The sequence below is a fragment of the Hippocampus comes genome, unplaced genomic scaffold (genome assembly GCF_001891065.2).
Source record: "Hippocampus comes isolate QL1 unplaced genomic scaffold, H_comes_QL1_v1.1 scaffold237, whole genome shotgun sequence".
Classification (NCBI taxonomy): domain Eukaryota; kingdom Metazoa; phylum Chordata; class Actinopteri; order Syngnathiformes; family Syngnathidae; genus Hippocampus; species Hippocampus comes.
Window position 1 is genome coordinate 924,283 of NW_017806159.1, and position 13,822 is coordinate 938,104.

At 42.8% G+C, this 13,822-nt stretch overlaps 1 protein-coding gene across 2 annotated transcripts; it reads left to right on the forward strand.

The window, feature by feature from the left end:
• The first annotated feature begins 5,147 nt into the window (after positions 1-5,147).
• Positions 5,148-13,741, forward strand: chmp2ba (charged multivesicular body protein 2Ba). Of its 2 annotated transcripts, none has more exons than XM_019895530.1 (6): positions 5,148-5,356; positions 7,889-7,980; positions 10,751-10,945; positions 11,605-11,707; positions 11,910-12,016; positions 12,687-13,741. In XM_019895530.1, the coding sequence occupies exons 1-6, from the start codon at positions 5,323-5,325 to the stop codon at positions 12,804-12,806; spliced, it is 651 nt and encodes a 216-aa protein (XP_019751089.1). In that variant the 5' UTR covers positions 5,148-5,322; the 3' UTR covers positions 12,807-13,741. The 2 variants fall into 2 exon arrangements, with proteins under 2 accessions (XP_019751089.1, XP_019751088.1); XM_019895529.1 differs by lacking the exon at positions 7,889-7,980 and adding an exon at positions 8,496-8,587 and having other exon boundaries at positions 5,149-5,356.
• The last annotated feature ends 81 nt before the right edge of the window (positions 13,742-13,822 follow it).

The following is a 13,822-nucleotide window of genomic DNA, read 5'->3' on the forward strand; positions in this document are numbered from 1 at the left end:
CCACCCTCCAGTTTTACCGCTCATTCTGCATGTGTGAAGATAATGGAGCTGCCCTGGCCGCTGGCTAAGAGTTAATGAGATGATGAAGTGCTCAAATGCGGGGGTCATTTCGACTGAGGGGGAATCCATCCAATGACCAATACGACTCCATGTTGAAGGGTTAAATGCTACTTTGACATGCATTAAGCATTCCGTCTAAAATTCTTGCAGCGCATTCGTAAAAAACAAAATAGCGCCGAATTTGGAGTAAAATATTTCTGTGTCTCGTGGATATGCGTAAAATTGAAGCACAGAAGTCGCTCTCCGTCCAATTTACTACGCACAAAACTCACCCCCGCAGAGGTAAAAGCAAATTAACCAAGAAGAAATCTAATAATGATATTTGACGACACTACTCCAGTGTGTTTCCCCTGAACTAATCGGGAAATAATATACAGTCATAAATGCAGCGGGCTGTCGTCTGCTTGACTTATCTGTCCAAAAATATTAAATACCAAAGACACACGAGCGATTAAAAAATTGCTAGTGTGGCGCTGCGGTAACTTGCACAATTCTCAACAATAAAGTGCCTTTGTTGTCAGAATCATTCAGTCATCATTAAGATCATTCAAACATTTATACATATACCAGCATATTTTCCATATGTTTTGTGCTGTACTGATCCGTTCAATACAATGTGTATGATATGTGGTTAAATCATACCCCCCCCAAAAAAAAAAATGCACATGGTTTCATTGTCCACAAGTCATTTTTCATTTTAATCATGGATATTCTATTGTCAAAATCACATAGAAGGTATCCGATTGGTAGACGCAAGGACCGGGGGCTGATGAGAACAGGGAGAAACGAAAACCGAAAACAAGTAGGCATGAAAAAAGGGGCAATATGATGGAACAAAACCAAAATATAGTCAGAACAAAGTTAACAAAAGCACAAGTTTTTAGTGTGGGTGGAATGTGAAAGTCAGAACGGCTACTTGAAGTTATATTGACTCAACTCCAAGAATTTACAACATCGCACAAATGGCTAACAAACTACGCCATTGGCAAATGTGATCCGACTTGAGCAGGAAAATATTTACTCGGCGTAGTTTTTTTGGGCCACCTCCACTATTTTGGTGCAGACTGATAGAGGACACAAATTTGACGAATGGTATTTCCAATTTAATGTATCGACACCCTCAAACTACTTTCTAAACCTTCACCTTCATTTACAGAGTGAATAACTTGTCCTCCGTTACCCTTCCAGTCATAATGACTTCAATTCCCTTCTGCTGATGGTGTGTCTGAGTCGGACTCCTGCTGGGACCAGCAGCCTACATCTTGTGGTCACAGCCTGGCTTCCGGATGAAGACGGTTGGCCGCACGCGCTTATAGCCGTAGGAAAAGGTGCTTTAATGCGTGTCGGGTCTATCCGCCCACAGATTGGCCTCCTTGGGCAAGATGGACCTGTGGATAAAAGGCAACATCATTGGAGCATGTGTGACATCCAAAATTGGCGCCGGCAGCAAGTTCGCGCAATAACACGCGGCAGTGCGACCTTACTCGCGAAACCCATCAGCGTGTCGACGAGATGTGCGGCCCAAGTGCAACCTGCGCATGCTGAATATTTCCGGGCAGGAGCTTGGGAGGCGGGGGGGGGAACATTGGAGTTGGAAGTGATGATGAGCAAGCACTACGGGGGGCTGGGGGGGTAATCTCTTCCTACCCATAATTCCCTGATGCTGTTTTGTACCCGTGAGCGTGGCAGGAGTCGTCCCACGGGTAGACGCGAGTAGTGGATTCGCTCAGTCGATTTATTGGCGCATCGCTGCCCTCCCTGTTGCCCGTCAAGCGTCTCCTCGTTGATTTCCGCGTCGCTCCTCTTGGCCGCCCGCTGTCTTCCAGATGTCCTCAGCCCCAAATGGCAATCTGAGTTGCGGTTCTTGTTTCAATCCGTGTTCTTCAATTAGCCCTCCCAAGAGATGTGACATTCCTCCCCCCACCTCTCCACACATACACATTCATATGATTCCCGCCTCATTCTATTACCTCCGTCTGAGTACCATTGTGGAATCCATCCATCAGACAGCAGCATTGCTTTACAAAATCCCCCCAGCCTCCCATCACGGCCCCATGTCGCTCCGCGTTTGCATATGGACATATTTCAGACTTGTTACATGGCAGGAGCACTGGAATGTTTGAAGAAACAGACATATATGATGTGTAATTATCATTTGGGATTTGTGGACAGCACAGACAGCGTATATTGTAGAAATTCTATTGTGTGACAACACGGACATGAAAGGAAGGCTTTGTTGTTTTGAGGCAGAGGAAACAAATACACCCGTTGGTTCCAGCATTAGGTACAGTTAAATGAGATCAGATGATGCATTTCGCAGATTTTGTTGTTATTGGTAGTACATGTATGAGGTTATCACTTTATTTAGCCACATTAGAGCGACGGCATATTAAGAATCCAGATTGATGAAACTTAGTTTCGGTGTGGCACAAATACAGTAACATGACAATAGCTATTACATAGCGAACTCAATCCGGATTTTCGAATCGGATTATCTGGACAGAGGAGGGGGGGTAGGGAGGGAAGCCAGTTCTCAGCCTACAGCAACGTCACAAGTAAGGGAATTTGAGCGAATTGTTCAATAATACCTTAAAGCTTAATAGCTTGGTGCGCTTTATGGCCGCAACTCCCGTGGATTGTTCCGAGTTCTCATTTCACACGTGAAAAGTCTCTCCACCGTGTGTGTTGTTCGCGTGCCCCCCTTCATACGCTCTGTGTGTGGGGCTTTTTAACATTACGTATCACCCGAGGCTAAATGTTAGACATAGGAGGAGAAGTGGAGGAAGAAAGCGATGCCAGATAAGAGTTAATTGGGGCAAATTGGGAATGAAGATATTTCACTGAAGAAAGCGATGCCAGATAAGAGTTAATTGGGGCAAATTGGGAATGAAGATATTTCACTGAAGAAAGCGATGCCAGATAAGAGTTAATTGGGGCAAATTGGGAATGAAGATATTTCACTGATAAAAGAGAATAAAACAGATTAAACTGCCTCTTTGTTTTTCAGTGAAAGTGCTTCTTCGTAGTGCCTTAACGGCGACCGGTTTTCATTCAACAGTTGTGAATCTTAATTCACTGCACAGGCAATGCTTAAAGGAAGATTTTAACAAATATAAAGAGAAATTAACCATTGTATAAGGTCAAGTCAAACTACTCAACCGTTGATGATGCCAAACAGACGTGTTAGAAAGGTTCATTTTCATTCCTCCATTTCATGCAATTGAACCACCTCTTTGACATAAGTGACAGAAATACAAAAAGCTTTTGCGTTGACCCCAAAAATACGTTTTGAATAAACAGACCGAGCGACTTTTCCACTAGCCACGTTGCAGGGTTTGTATACCTGAAGGAGTCCTAAATGCTCTGGGCCAGATTCATCACCGCGGAGGCCCTATGATGATGAGCCCATTTAGTGCGGGGGTCCCCATAGTCCTCCAGTGATTAGTGGCAAACATCTTCCCTAATAACCTTAACAAGAACAACGCCTCAGGAAGACATGCCACTGCACACACACATCCTCAGAGATAGAAGAGCCGCGGGCTACCCATCCTCCCCACACTCCTCCTTCACAAAGTCACCCCTCTCTCCTTCTCTCCTCTCCTCCAGCCATAACTTGGCATCTCCCACCATTTCTGCCACCCACCACACCAACACCAGCGCACACATGCACTAAATTGGGTTGGTTATGGTTCATGAGTCCCACCTCGCCACATAAAGTTGCCCTCAGCATCAATATGAAATAAGACAATATGAATACACAATAGAAGGGGAGGGGAAGCCCCCCACCCCATCCCTTGGGAGGATGAGTTATGGAATGAAATTGAGAAAACATGCTGTGAAGAGTTGTGGGGCATTTTTGTTGTTTGTTTGTTTGTTTGCTTATGGGGTTGTTTTTTTGTTGTTGTTGCCATTTGTTCGAGATCACCGGCAGAAACTGCTGTTTTATTAAAACCACTTCCACTTTTGTCTTTCTTAATGCATCATGCATGCATAATTCCAAAGAGAACTAAAAGAAAAATATGAATGACAAAGGTAAATTTACCCAGTCAAGCACCATTGTATACAAAGGAAGAAGGCCAAGTATACTTTTAGGTTATCTCCATTCCCCTCCATGTCAGACAGCTTTATGGACTAAGGTCCCAGGGAGACAAATATAGTGTGTCCAGGACAGATGAAAGCCACAGAAAGAAGAAACAGATCTTAAATTTCAAATCTTAGATTAGCACCCTTGGCTTGCGGAATGAGATACCAGAGATTTTCTTTGTGCTTACAAAAGGACAGTTGTATGCCTCAGGATTTTTTGTCTTGAACTTGATTCAGTTGCAATTAGGTTTCGCTGTGCTTGATGGCAATGAGCATACGCTCTATGATGGTACCAATCTGTAAATAGAATGAAGCACACGCCTGAAAACGTCTCGCCTGTTCCTTGAATTGAGGGACACCTACAACTGTAATAATAAAAGCCTTACATTTGCGACAATGTCAATAAAAACTGTGTATTATTATCTTTGCCAAGGCAGGTATATGATAAATGTCAAGTATTTGAGCATAAATAGATTAAGCTCTTTCTTTCTTTCTTTCTTCCTTCCTTTCTTTCTTTCTTTCTTTCTTTCTTTCTTTCTTTCTTTCTTTCTTTCTTTCTTTCTTTCTTTCTTTCGTTCGTTCTTTCTCTCTTTCATCAATTGAGTGTACATTCAATATTATTTTAAAAATTGGGTTAAGTGATAAAGTGTTGTCACTCGAGTCTAGTCGATGCATTTTGTTCTTTCAATCCAAAAGAAATATCCATTCCAATATAATCCCTTCTGTAATGTTGGTGCTGCCTTCATGACTTGATCTACTTCTGGCAACAAGAGAAATGGTAACTTTCACACTGACTTTCGACATCCTTCTGCTGCAGCTATTGTGCTGTAGCTGTGCTCAAAATTAAATGAAATGTTCGTTTCTCGAAGAAAGCAAAACAACGGGTTCCTCGTCTATTTTTAATCTATTCGTCGTGCGATTAATAAACAATTTGACATGTTTTACGAGTATACTCGAAGGCAGCATTGGGAGCGTTTCAAATGACGTCACACAAGCGGTCGAGCCAGTCAGCTGAGGGAGGAACAACCCGACACCAGGAAGACACTGACGCTGCTAAACTAACATACCGGCTGGCCGATCGCTCCATCAAACACGGCTCTTAGTTACGCCTGTAGTTTGTTTTAGTGTATCTGTACAACCTTCGTATTTTATACAAAAGTCTATTTCGAAAGCAAAACGATGGCTTCACTTTTCAAGAAGAAGACCGTCGACGGTAAGTTTTGTTTAGTGTGACAAGCTAAGCTAAGTTGTGTTTTGAGCTCGAGACGGTATCTGTGTGTCGGTCCATACCTCAAAGTTCGCCTTCGACTTGAACCCGTTTGACTTGTTTTAGATTTTCCCCATGACTCACTGGACCTATTGTTAACTCTCAACATTGTGCCAATAATTTCCATTACATTTACATTTACATTTAAAACATGGTCTTCGGCTGCCAAGAAAATGCTGACAAATGCCGTTAAAAATATACTATTGGACATATATGATGGTTGTATCATCCTGATCACGATAGTAGTTCTCCCTTTTAAATAGAACACCGGTTGGTTAACATGATCATTTTCGCTTAAATATTTTCCTTGAAGGTACATTAAATGCTAATTGTAGTTTAGGTTTGGTTACTATCGATCGATCGATCAATCACAATGTATAGTATCATTTCTATGTGTATCATAACGTACAGTATCATCTCTCTGACTGTTGGGACGACTGCTGTTGTAATGAACCGACGTTAATTTTAGTCCGTACAGTGCTACAATAGTGGGGGGAAAAATAATGTAGTTGATTATAGATAGCGTTGTCAAATTTCTGAGTGGTCTCTCAATCTGGAAAGTATTTTCCTCAGGCTGATAATCAAGCATGACAAGGTCAAGAGCCAGCCCCGATCAAACCGAATTAATAATTCAATCCATAGTTAATTGTGATTATATAGAGTGCAAGTGGAGGATGTCAGAACAAATGACATCTTAAATCTTATCCCGCACTGCACCGCAAACCATTTTCCTAAAAGAAAACAAAACAAAATGCATAATTAGTGCATGTCAAGGCAAGTGTCTTTCCAGGATCTACCTCCTCTTCCTTACATTGTCATCCTAGTTTCATCATTACCGATGGTCCATATTTGGTTCTTACCATCGCCTGGGTGTAACCAAGCCAAAATCAGATCATCTGAGCTTCCTCTTGGGCAAAATTCACCAAATGTCCTTATTTGCTCCTGTCTCGTCGCATCAATTTTAGCCTCGGGTTGAAAATGGTTTCGGGTTTTTAGGTGATAGGAAAAGGGAGGTTTGGGGAGGGTTGATCACTTGTATTTGTAGGACGATATCCCTCCCACTTGAAGACGTACTTGCTGCGTCACCTTGTACGTATTCACGTTTCGCTCTCGCAAATGGTCCAACTCGATGTGACGTGGATCCACCGACTTCATAGGAACTTGATGCTCCATAAAACAGAATTCCCGTCAGTTTCTGGAAGTCTCCCTTCCCCATCCAAGGTGTCACAGTCACCCCAACTTTATCTTTCCTTCCAAATGAATTCCAACCGTTAGTGAATTGGACTGTACACTTGGTTCCAACTACTCTGTTCTGTTATCAGAATGTATTCAGTATATTCCTTTTTTAAAAATACTTTGGCTGAACATCCTACATTTTCAATTATTCCCCAACGACTTAAAGGTCAAAGAGAAAGTAACAAAATTAACCTTTGGTCATTTTGTCGACTGTTGTCGAAAACGTATGCACATGAAAATGCATTATTGTTATTTTTAGGCATATGAATACATTTACTTTTCATTTTTGGACTGGATTCTTTTTACTGGATTGTATTTTTTGGCTTCTATTTGTATTGTAGTATTTAATGTTACTGTTTTTTGTAAAGAATTAATATATTTTTTTCAATAATTCTCAAGATCAGGTCAAGACTTTATTCATATTTGTACAGAGGTTTTAAGTGTGCGTTAGGTCACACCACTGGCCTGCTTTCACAAATCTTGTGTGGCTTTATGGTCAGGCATTATCTCACATGATGCCACTTAGCGATTGCGTGGGAGGTGGAGAGCTGACTCAGTCGCGATGCAAGCTTGTCTGTGGAGCGTCGCTGTTTCGTGGGAATGTACCGCCGGACACACTTTTTAGGAACAGCCAATAAATGGGATGGATGCATCAATAGAATGTCTTTAGCTGCATAAGTTGTGACAATCTATAACCGAGCATTTTTGACAAGTCTTTTCTTTCTGTCTGTATGCACATTAAAATGCATTATTGTTATTTTTAGGCATATTAATTCATTTACTTTGCATTTATGGACTGGATTCTTTTTGCTGGATTGTATTTTTTGGCTTCTATTTGTATTGTATTATTTAATGTTACTGTTTTTTGTAAAGAATTTTTTTTTTAAATCATTTATTCTCAAGATCAGGTCTAGACTTTATTTATATTTGTACAGAGGTTTTAAGTGTGCGTTAGGTCACACCACTGGCCTGCTTCCACAAATCTTGTGTGGCTTTATGGTCAGGCATTATCTCACATGATGCCACTTAGCGATTGCGTGGGAGGTGGAGAGCTGACTCAGTCGCGATGCAAGCTTGTCTGTGGAGCGTCGCTGTTTCGTGGGAATGTACCGCCCGACACACTTTTTAGGAACAGCCAATAAATGGGATGGATGCATCAATAGAATGTCTTTAGCTGCATAAGTTGTGACAATCTATAACCGAGCAGTTTTGACAAGTCTTTTCTTTCTGTCTGTCGTTAAGACGTCATCAAGGAACAGTCAAGGGAGTTACGCGGCACCCAGCGACAGATCACAAGAGACAGACTGACCCTGGAGAGGCAAGAGAAGCAATTGGTGAGACCCGAACACACAACAACAACGGGAGACACATTCTGCACATATTTCCACATATTGCATCAAATCCTACCACGACCCCTTTATAAACACGGAGAGGCAGAGCGATGCCGCTTCCACTTGCTACGACGGGGATTCTGTCAGTCGGACTAATGGGTCTCAATTAATAGACATGATGGATCTGCTGCGGCGGCTTTGCTGCGGGCAAAACATGCAACCATTCCTCTTTATCGCATGTCCACATCCACATTCGGTACACATCCATGAATAAGGCTGTTTGGACAAAAGCACACAGCGTTTCCTTCTCACTGCCGGATGAAAGAAACAAGACGTGTCCTCTCGCCTTTATTGTATTAAGTAAATATCATACGGGACATAATTACCTCCCCCGGGGGGGACAAGGTTTTAATTTCACATTTGCAGGATGCATCAATAGAATGTCTTTAGCTGCATAAGTTGTGACAATCTATAACCGAGCATTTTTGACAAGTCTTTTCTTTCTGTCTGTCGTTAAGACGTCATCAAGGAACAGTCGAGGGAGTTACGCGGCACCCAGCGACAGATCACAAGAGACAGACTGACCCTGGAGAGGCAAGAGAAGCAATTGGTGAGACCCGAACACACAACAACAACGGGAGACACATCAAATCCTACCACGACCCCTTTATAAACACAGAGAGGCAGAGCGATGCCGCTTCCACTTGCTACGACGGGGATTCTGTCAGTCGGACTAATGGGTCTCAATTAATAGACATGATGGATCTGCTGCGGCGGCTTTGCTGCGGGCAAAACATGCAACCATTCCTCTTTATCGCATGTCCACATCCACATTCAGTACACATCCACGAAAAGGCTGTTTGGACAAAAGCACACAGCGTTTCCTTCTCACTGCCGGATGAAAGAAACAAGACGTGTCCTCTCGCCTTTATTGTATTAAGTAAATATCATACGGGACATAATTACCTCCCCCGGGGGGGACAAGGTTTTAATTTCACATTTGCACTAATTAGTTGAGGTTTTCCAACCTCCGTTTGCATGTTAGGAATAGAGGAAACTTAGCACTAAGAGCGGGGGAATGACCTACATTTGAGTAGTTGCACACGCTTGCACTTTCTCCAGCAAAAAAAAAAAAAAAAAAGCACAAATTGCAAAATACAGGTGCAGCTCACGAAATTAGAATATTGTGGAAAACTTTATGTGGTGAAATTCACAAAGTGCACTCTATATGTGAAACGCTTCATGATTTTATTTTCAAACATTTTGATGATTTATAGTTTACAGCTTCCACAAGTCCAAACTGAACCATCAGAAGAAATTAAAACGTGACATCAAAATGATTTTTTTATGTAGAAATTAGGTAAGAATTGGTCTTGTGAAAACAAAATATTGCAAAATCTCAATGTTATTTATTACACATGACAATTTGACATTTTAGTACAGATCTTAGCAAGTTGACGCGTGTGATTTGCTTTCTTGGGCTACATAAATTGACCTGGGGGGGCCAGATTTGGCCCCCGGGCCATGAGTTTGACACACGTGTCTTTAACAAAGAGCGTAACTACCGTGTCTCTTTTTCAAACCTTTGAAAAGTAGGGATGGCTGAGTATTGAGTCCAGCCAGGTCTTGGCATCGAGATGACACGGCCTTATTTCAAAGTATCGGGTCCTCTTGAATGATTCCAATATCAGCCAAAAAGCCAAATAAATCAATCAATCAAACAATCTGACATTCAGTTAGTCTTCTTTGCGAGCGGTTGGTGCTACGCTGCAGCTATTTGACGCATCGGGGAATCAAATTAAGAATTATCTGTCGTTGTGTTCATTGAAATGTTTATACTGTGATTACTGGTGGTATCGGTACTTGGTATCGACCGCATTTTTAAATGTTCAGTCACATTTATGAATAGCAATCCGTTTGTGATCTTACACGTTTTGAGCCCAGTGTTGCTTTGCCTTCGGCTTCATTGAAATGACCGCCGCAGCAACACGTTTTCCAGCTGTTGTTCAGGCATCTGTCTGGCTTTAAGGCTCACAGGTGTTGGCTACGCACCACAAAAACCTCCATTTGCCATGCCTGCTTCAGGCATAATTGTGTCCTTTGTTCATTACGACTTCTGCAATTGTCTGAGGTGGGTGCAGCGGGCATTGTAAGAATCCCCTTCTCCCTCTGTTTCTGACCTACTCCTCTCTCCAAATTTTATTGTACTCGTTTTAAGTTCTCACAGCAGGTCTGACACTAATGCATGCCAGACTCTGTTGTCTGTTGCACCGAGTTTCAGCCATGAATAATTAATGATTTCCGATAAAGATGCTTGCAGCACACGCGCATGAAAGAAAAACACGTCTGCTCAAAGGCCTGGCCAGCTTCCTCTAACCGGGACCTTCACTATCGTCTCTTGGGAAGCGTAGGCACACGCTCGCGCCCACAACCTGGATGCCTGAGGGTATTCGAGTAGATTCTGATGTTTACCAAAGCTTAAAAAGCCGTGCATTTGCGTGCCACTGAATGTGGCCTCAGCCAGACGGGCTGCGGTTCTAATATCTATATTTACACACGCGGAGATTCCCTTGGGAGCTTTGTCGGTATGTTTGTTGGTTTATCAATACTTGTTTTTATTTGTGTGATATGCGTTTCTGATGTAGAAGACTCAAGGCAAGTATCGATTCGCTTGGACTAGAAATGCATGATTATCACCACTGAAGACGACCGGCAAGATTTTCCACTTGAATTTTCCGGGAAAGTGTCCTGCAATATTGATTCTCTCCTCCAGGAAGCGGAGATCAAGAAAATGGCCAAGAGTGGTAACCGGGAGGCGTGTAAGATCCTCGCCAAGCAGTTGGTGCAGCTGAGGAAGCAGAAGAACCGCACGTACGCCGTCAGCTCCAAAGTTACCTCCATGAATACTCAGACCAAGCTCATGAACTCCCAAATGAAGATGGCCGGCGCCATGTCTTCCACAGCAAAGGTATTCTCCTGAACATGACGCCCCCCCCCCTCCCCACACACACACACAAACACAAACACACACACTCAATGGTGCATTTTGGCACTGGTGAGAATAACCGTTCTGTCAATCAAAGGCCTTTAATCCTATCATGATGAAAGTCAAAAAAAAAAGTTTAGCTGCGTCACCGTTGCTTAGTTTCTGAACTCGTTTCGGTATCTATATTTTTGCGTGCCGTTAAAAGTGTGGGCGTGAAGCGGAATCTCAGCTTTGCTCATGAGATGCGCGGGGAACAAAAAGCCCAGAAGCTATCCACTCATTTCAGAGTCACACCGCCATAAACACGCAGGTCAGCTCGAATGAAGCCCTGAATTAATGAGGCCTAATCACGAGTGTCTACGTCATTCAGCTGAAGTGAATAGTTAGGCACCGTCTACGAGCACTTGCTTTGTGGCATGACACAACAAGAGTGGAATTTATCTTGAATGTCTGTCGCATGAGACGACGCTGCACCAAAGTAGATTCTCCGTTTCTTTTCCTGATCATTGACAAAGTCTTGTTTTATAATCTATATCACGTTGATATATTCATATGAGGATATAATGCAAACATTTAGCTTGTCTAGGAACAGGAACACCGAGAGCCCTCAACTCAAATTTCGATCCCAATCATATCTGCAGACAATGCAAGCAGTGAACAAAAAGATGGATCCGCAGAAGACGATGAAAACCATGCAGGATTTCCAGAAGGAAAATATGAAGATGGGCATGACAGAGGAGATGAGTAAGGATACACACACACACGCACACACACTCGCAAGCATGGCGAGAGCACATATCACACAGGAAGCCTACCACGCTGCCAACTACAGCTAAAATATCACGATCAAAATCAGTATTTTTCACTCTCGAAAGAACAAACTGGGGGTAAAAATCCTTGTCCTTAAAAGAGTTGTTCCCCCCCCCGTCCCCTCTTCTTTTTTTAGTAAACGATACCTTGGATGACTTCTTGGATGAATCTGGAGATGAAGAGGAATCTCAGGACATTGTCAACCAAGTTCTGGATGAAATTGGTATCGAGATCTCTGGAAAGGTGAGGAGGTCCAAATGAGAGCGTGTCTTAGTGGCTGTCCAACGTAGAACACTACGAAATACATCCCTTAAGTTGGCCAACCCAACTCCGGTCCCCCATCAAGCATGTTTAGAACGCACCAGATACAAATGATCAGCTCATCAGCAAGCTGTGAGAAGCCTGATAACGATCCCGATCTAAAGCAAATACTGAAATCGTTAAATGATAGCGCAAAATAATTTGAGGTGATTTGCCTCCTTGTAATAATGCTCGGGAATCAGCTTTGAGCTCTGCTGATGGCTTTCAGTGGCGTGAGCACAAGAAGGTACCACAAGGTGGAGCTGAGCTCTCAGCTTCTCAATGGCAGGCCGGCCGTCTGCTATGCGCGGGGCTCCCCCTGGAGGTTTTTGTAAGTTATTGCAGCTCCCTTCCCATCGTTGTACAATGAGCAGCAGCACAGCTGAAAAGCGAGAACACAAGTCTCCGAAGCTGCCTCGAAATTGGCTATTAGATAAGAAATCATGTTCTGGATCTTGTCATGTATTGTACCCGCCGGACAAAAAAAAAAAAAAATGGCCAGGATATTAGATAAGAAATCATGTTCTGGATCTTGTCATATATTGTACCCGCCGGACAAAAAAAATGCCAGTAAGCTTGTTTTCATTTTTACCGTCTCCATTTGTGTGCGCAGATGATCAAAGCTCCGGCTGCAGGAAAGAACATCCCCGGCGCCGCCGCCGCATCGTCCAAAAAAGTCGGCATATCTGACGATGAAATCGAAAGACAGCTCCGCTCCCTCGGCGTGGACTAACATCTTCGGATGCATCCGCTGTTCTCTTTTCATATGGCGACTGACGTACCGACTTGGTCACAGGTTAAATGGTCACACACACACACGCACACACTCACACATGAACCCACACTCAGGGTCAATGACATCCATTGACAGACATATGACTGTCTTGTCGATTGGCCTAGTTCTACTCAAATATTTATTATGAAATTAGTGAGGCGAGAGCTGAGAGGTGGCCGAACGGTGCATCCTTGACTCGAAAAAGCTGGAGGCTCCCCTGCACTCTTGTTTATGTTGCCACTCGTTCTCTTCAGAAGGGCTCTCATGCATATGCAAATCATCTTCTACCTTTGCCGAAACTCGCCGCTGTACTGGATCATGAAACACATTCTTCTTAGCTTCTAACAAGTTTTATTTTGGGGTAAAATGCATATAATCAATGAGCAAAGCCTCATAAGTTGAAACCTCAGCTTCACGTCAACGTAATAGGAGATTCAACTGTGTATAGATTTTTATTTTTTTTTTACACTGCTGACTACTGTTACAAGCCAATTCATATCACTGTTAGTCGTTCCATTCTTAGTAAGTAGTCGAGGGGTTCGGGTTGGGTTCTTGGTTAGTCTTTATCTTCTTGTATAAATCAAGGGAGTTGCTCAGTGATTGCAGGATGACGCCTGTCCTGCAGTCCCTCTTCTCTTTCAGCTGCTGTGCAGTTATGGATGTTTTTTTTTTTGTTTGTTTGTTTTTTTTTCCCTTGACAAGCTGCCTCTTGTCCCAGACGCACACGCAAACACTGCAAAGAGATTGTCACTGTGATGCAAGAGATGTTCATCCTCAATAGATAAAGCTCATTCTGCTTCTTTATTTGCATCATGGGGCGACACAGACACCATTGTCTTCTGTCTTTAAGATGTTTTGGCTATGTTAAATTTCCTCTACTTTTCCTGCTTTTTTTTTTGTGTGTGTGGCATGTGGCACACATGCACAACAAGCTAGTTTAATCATCCAGTCATACACTTGTAAACATCTTTTGA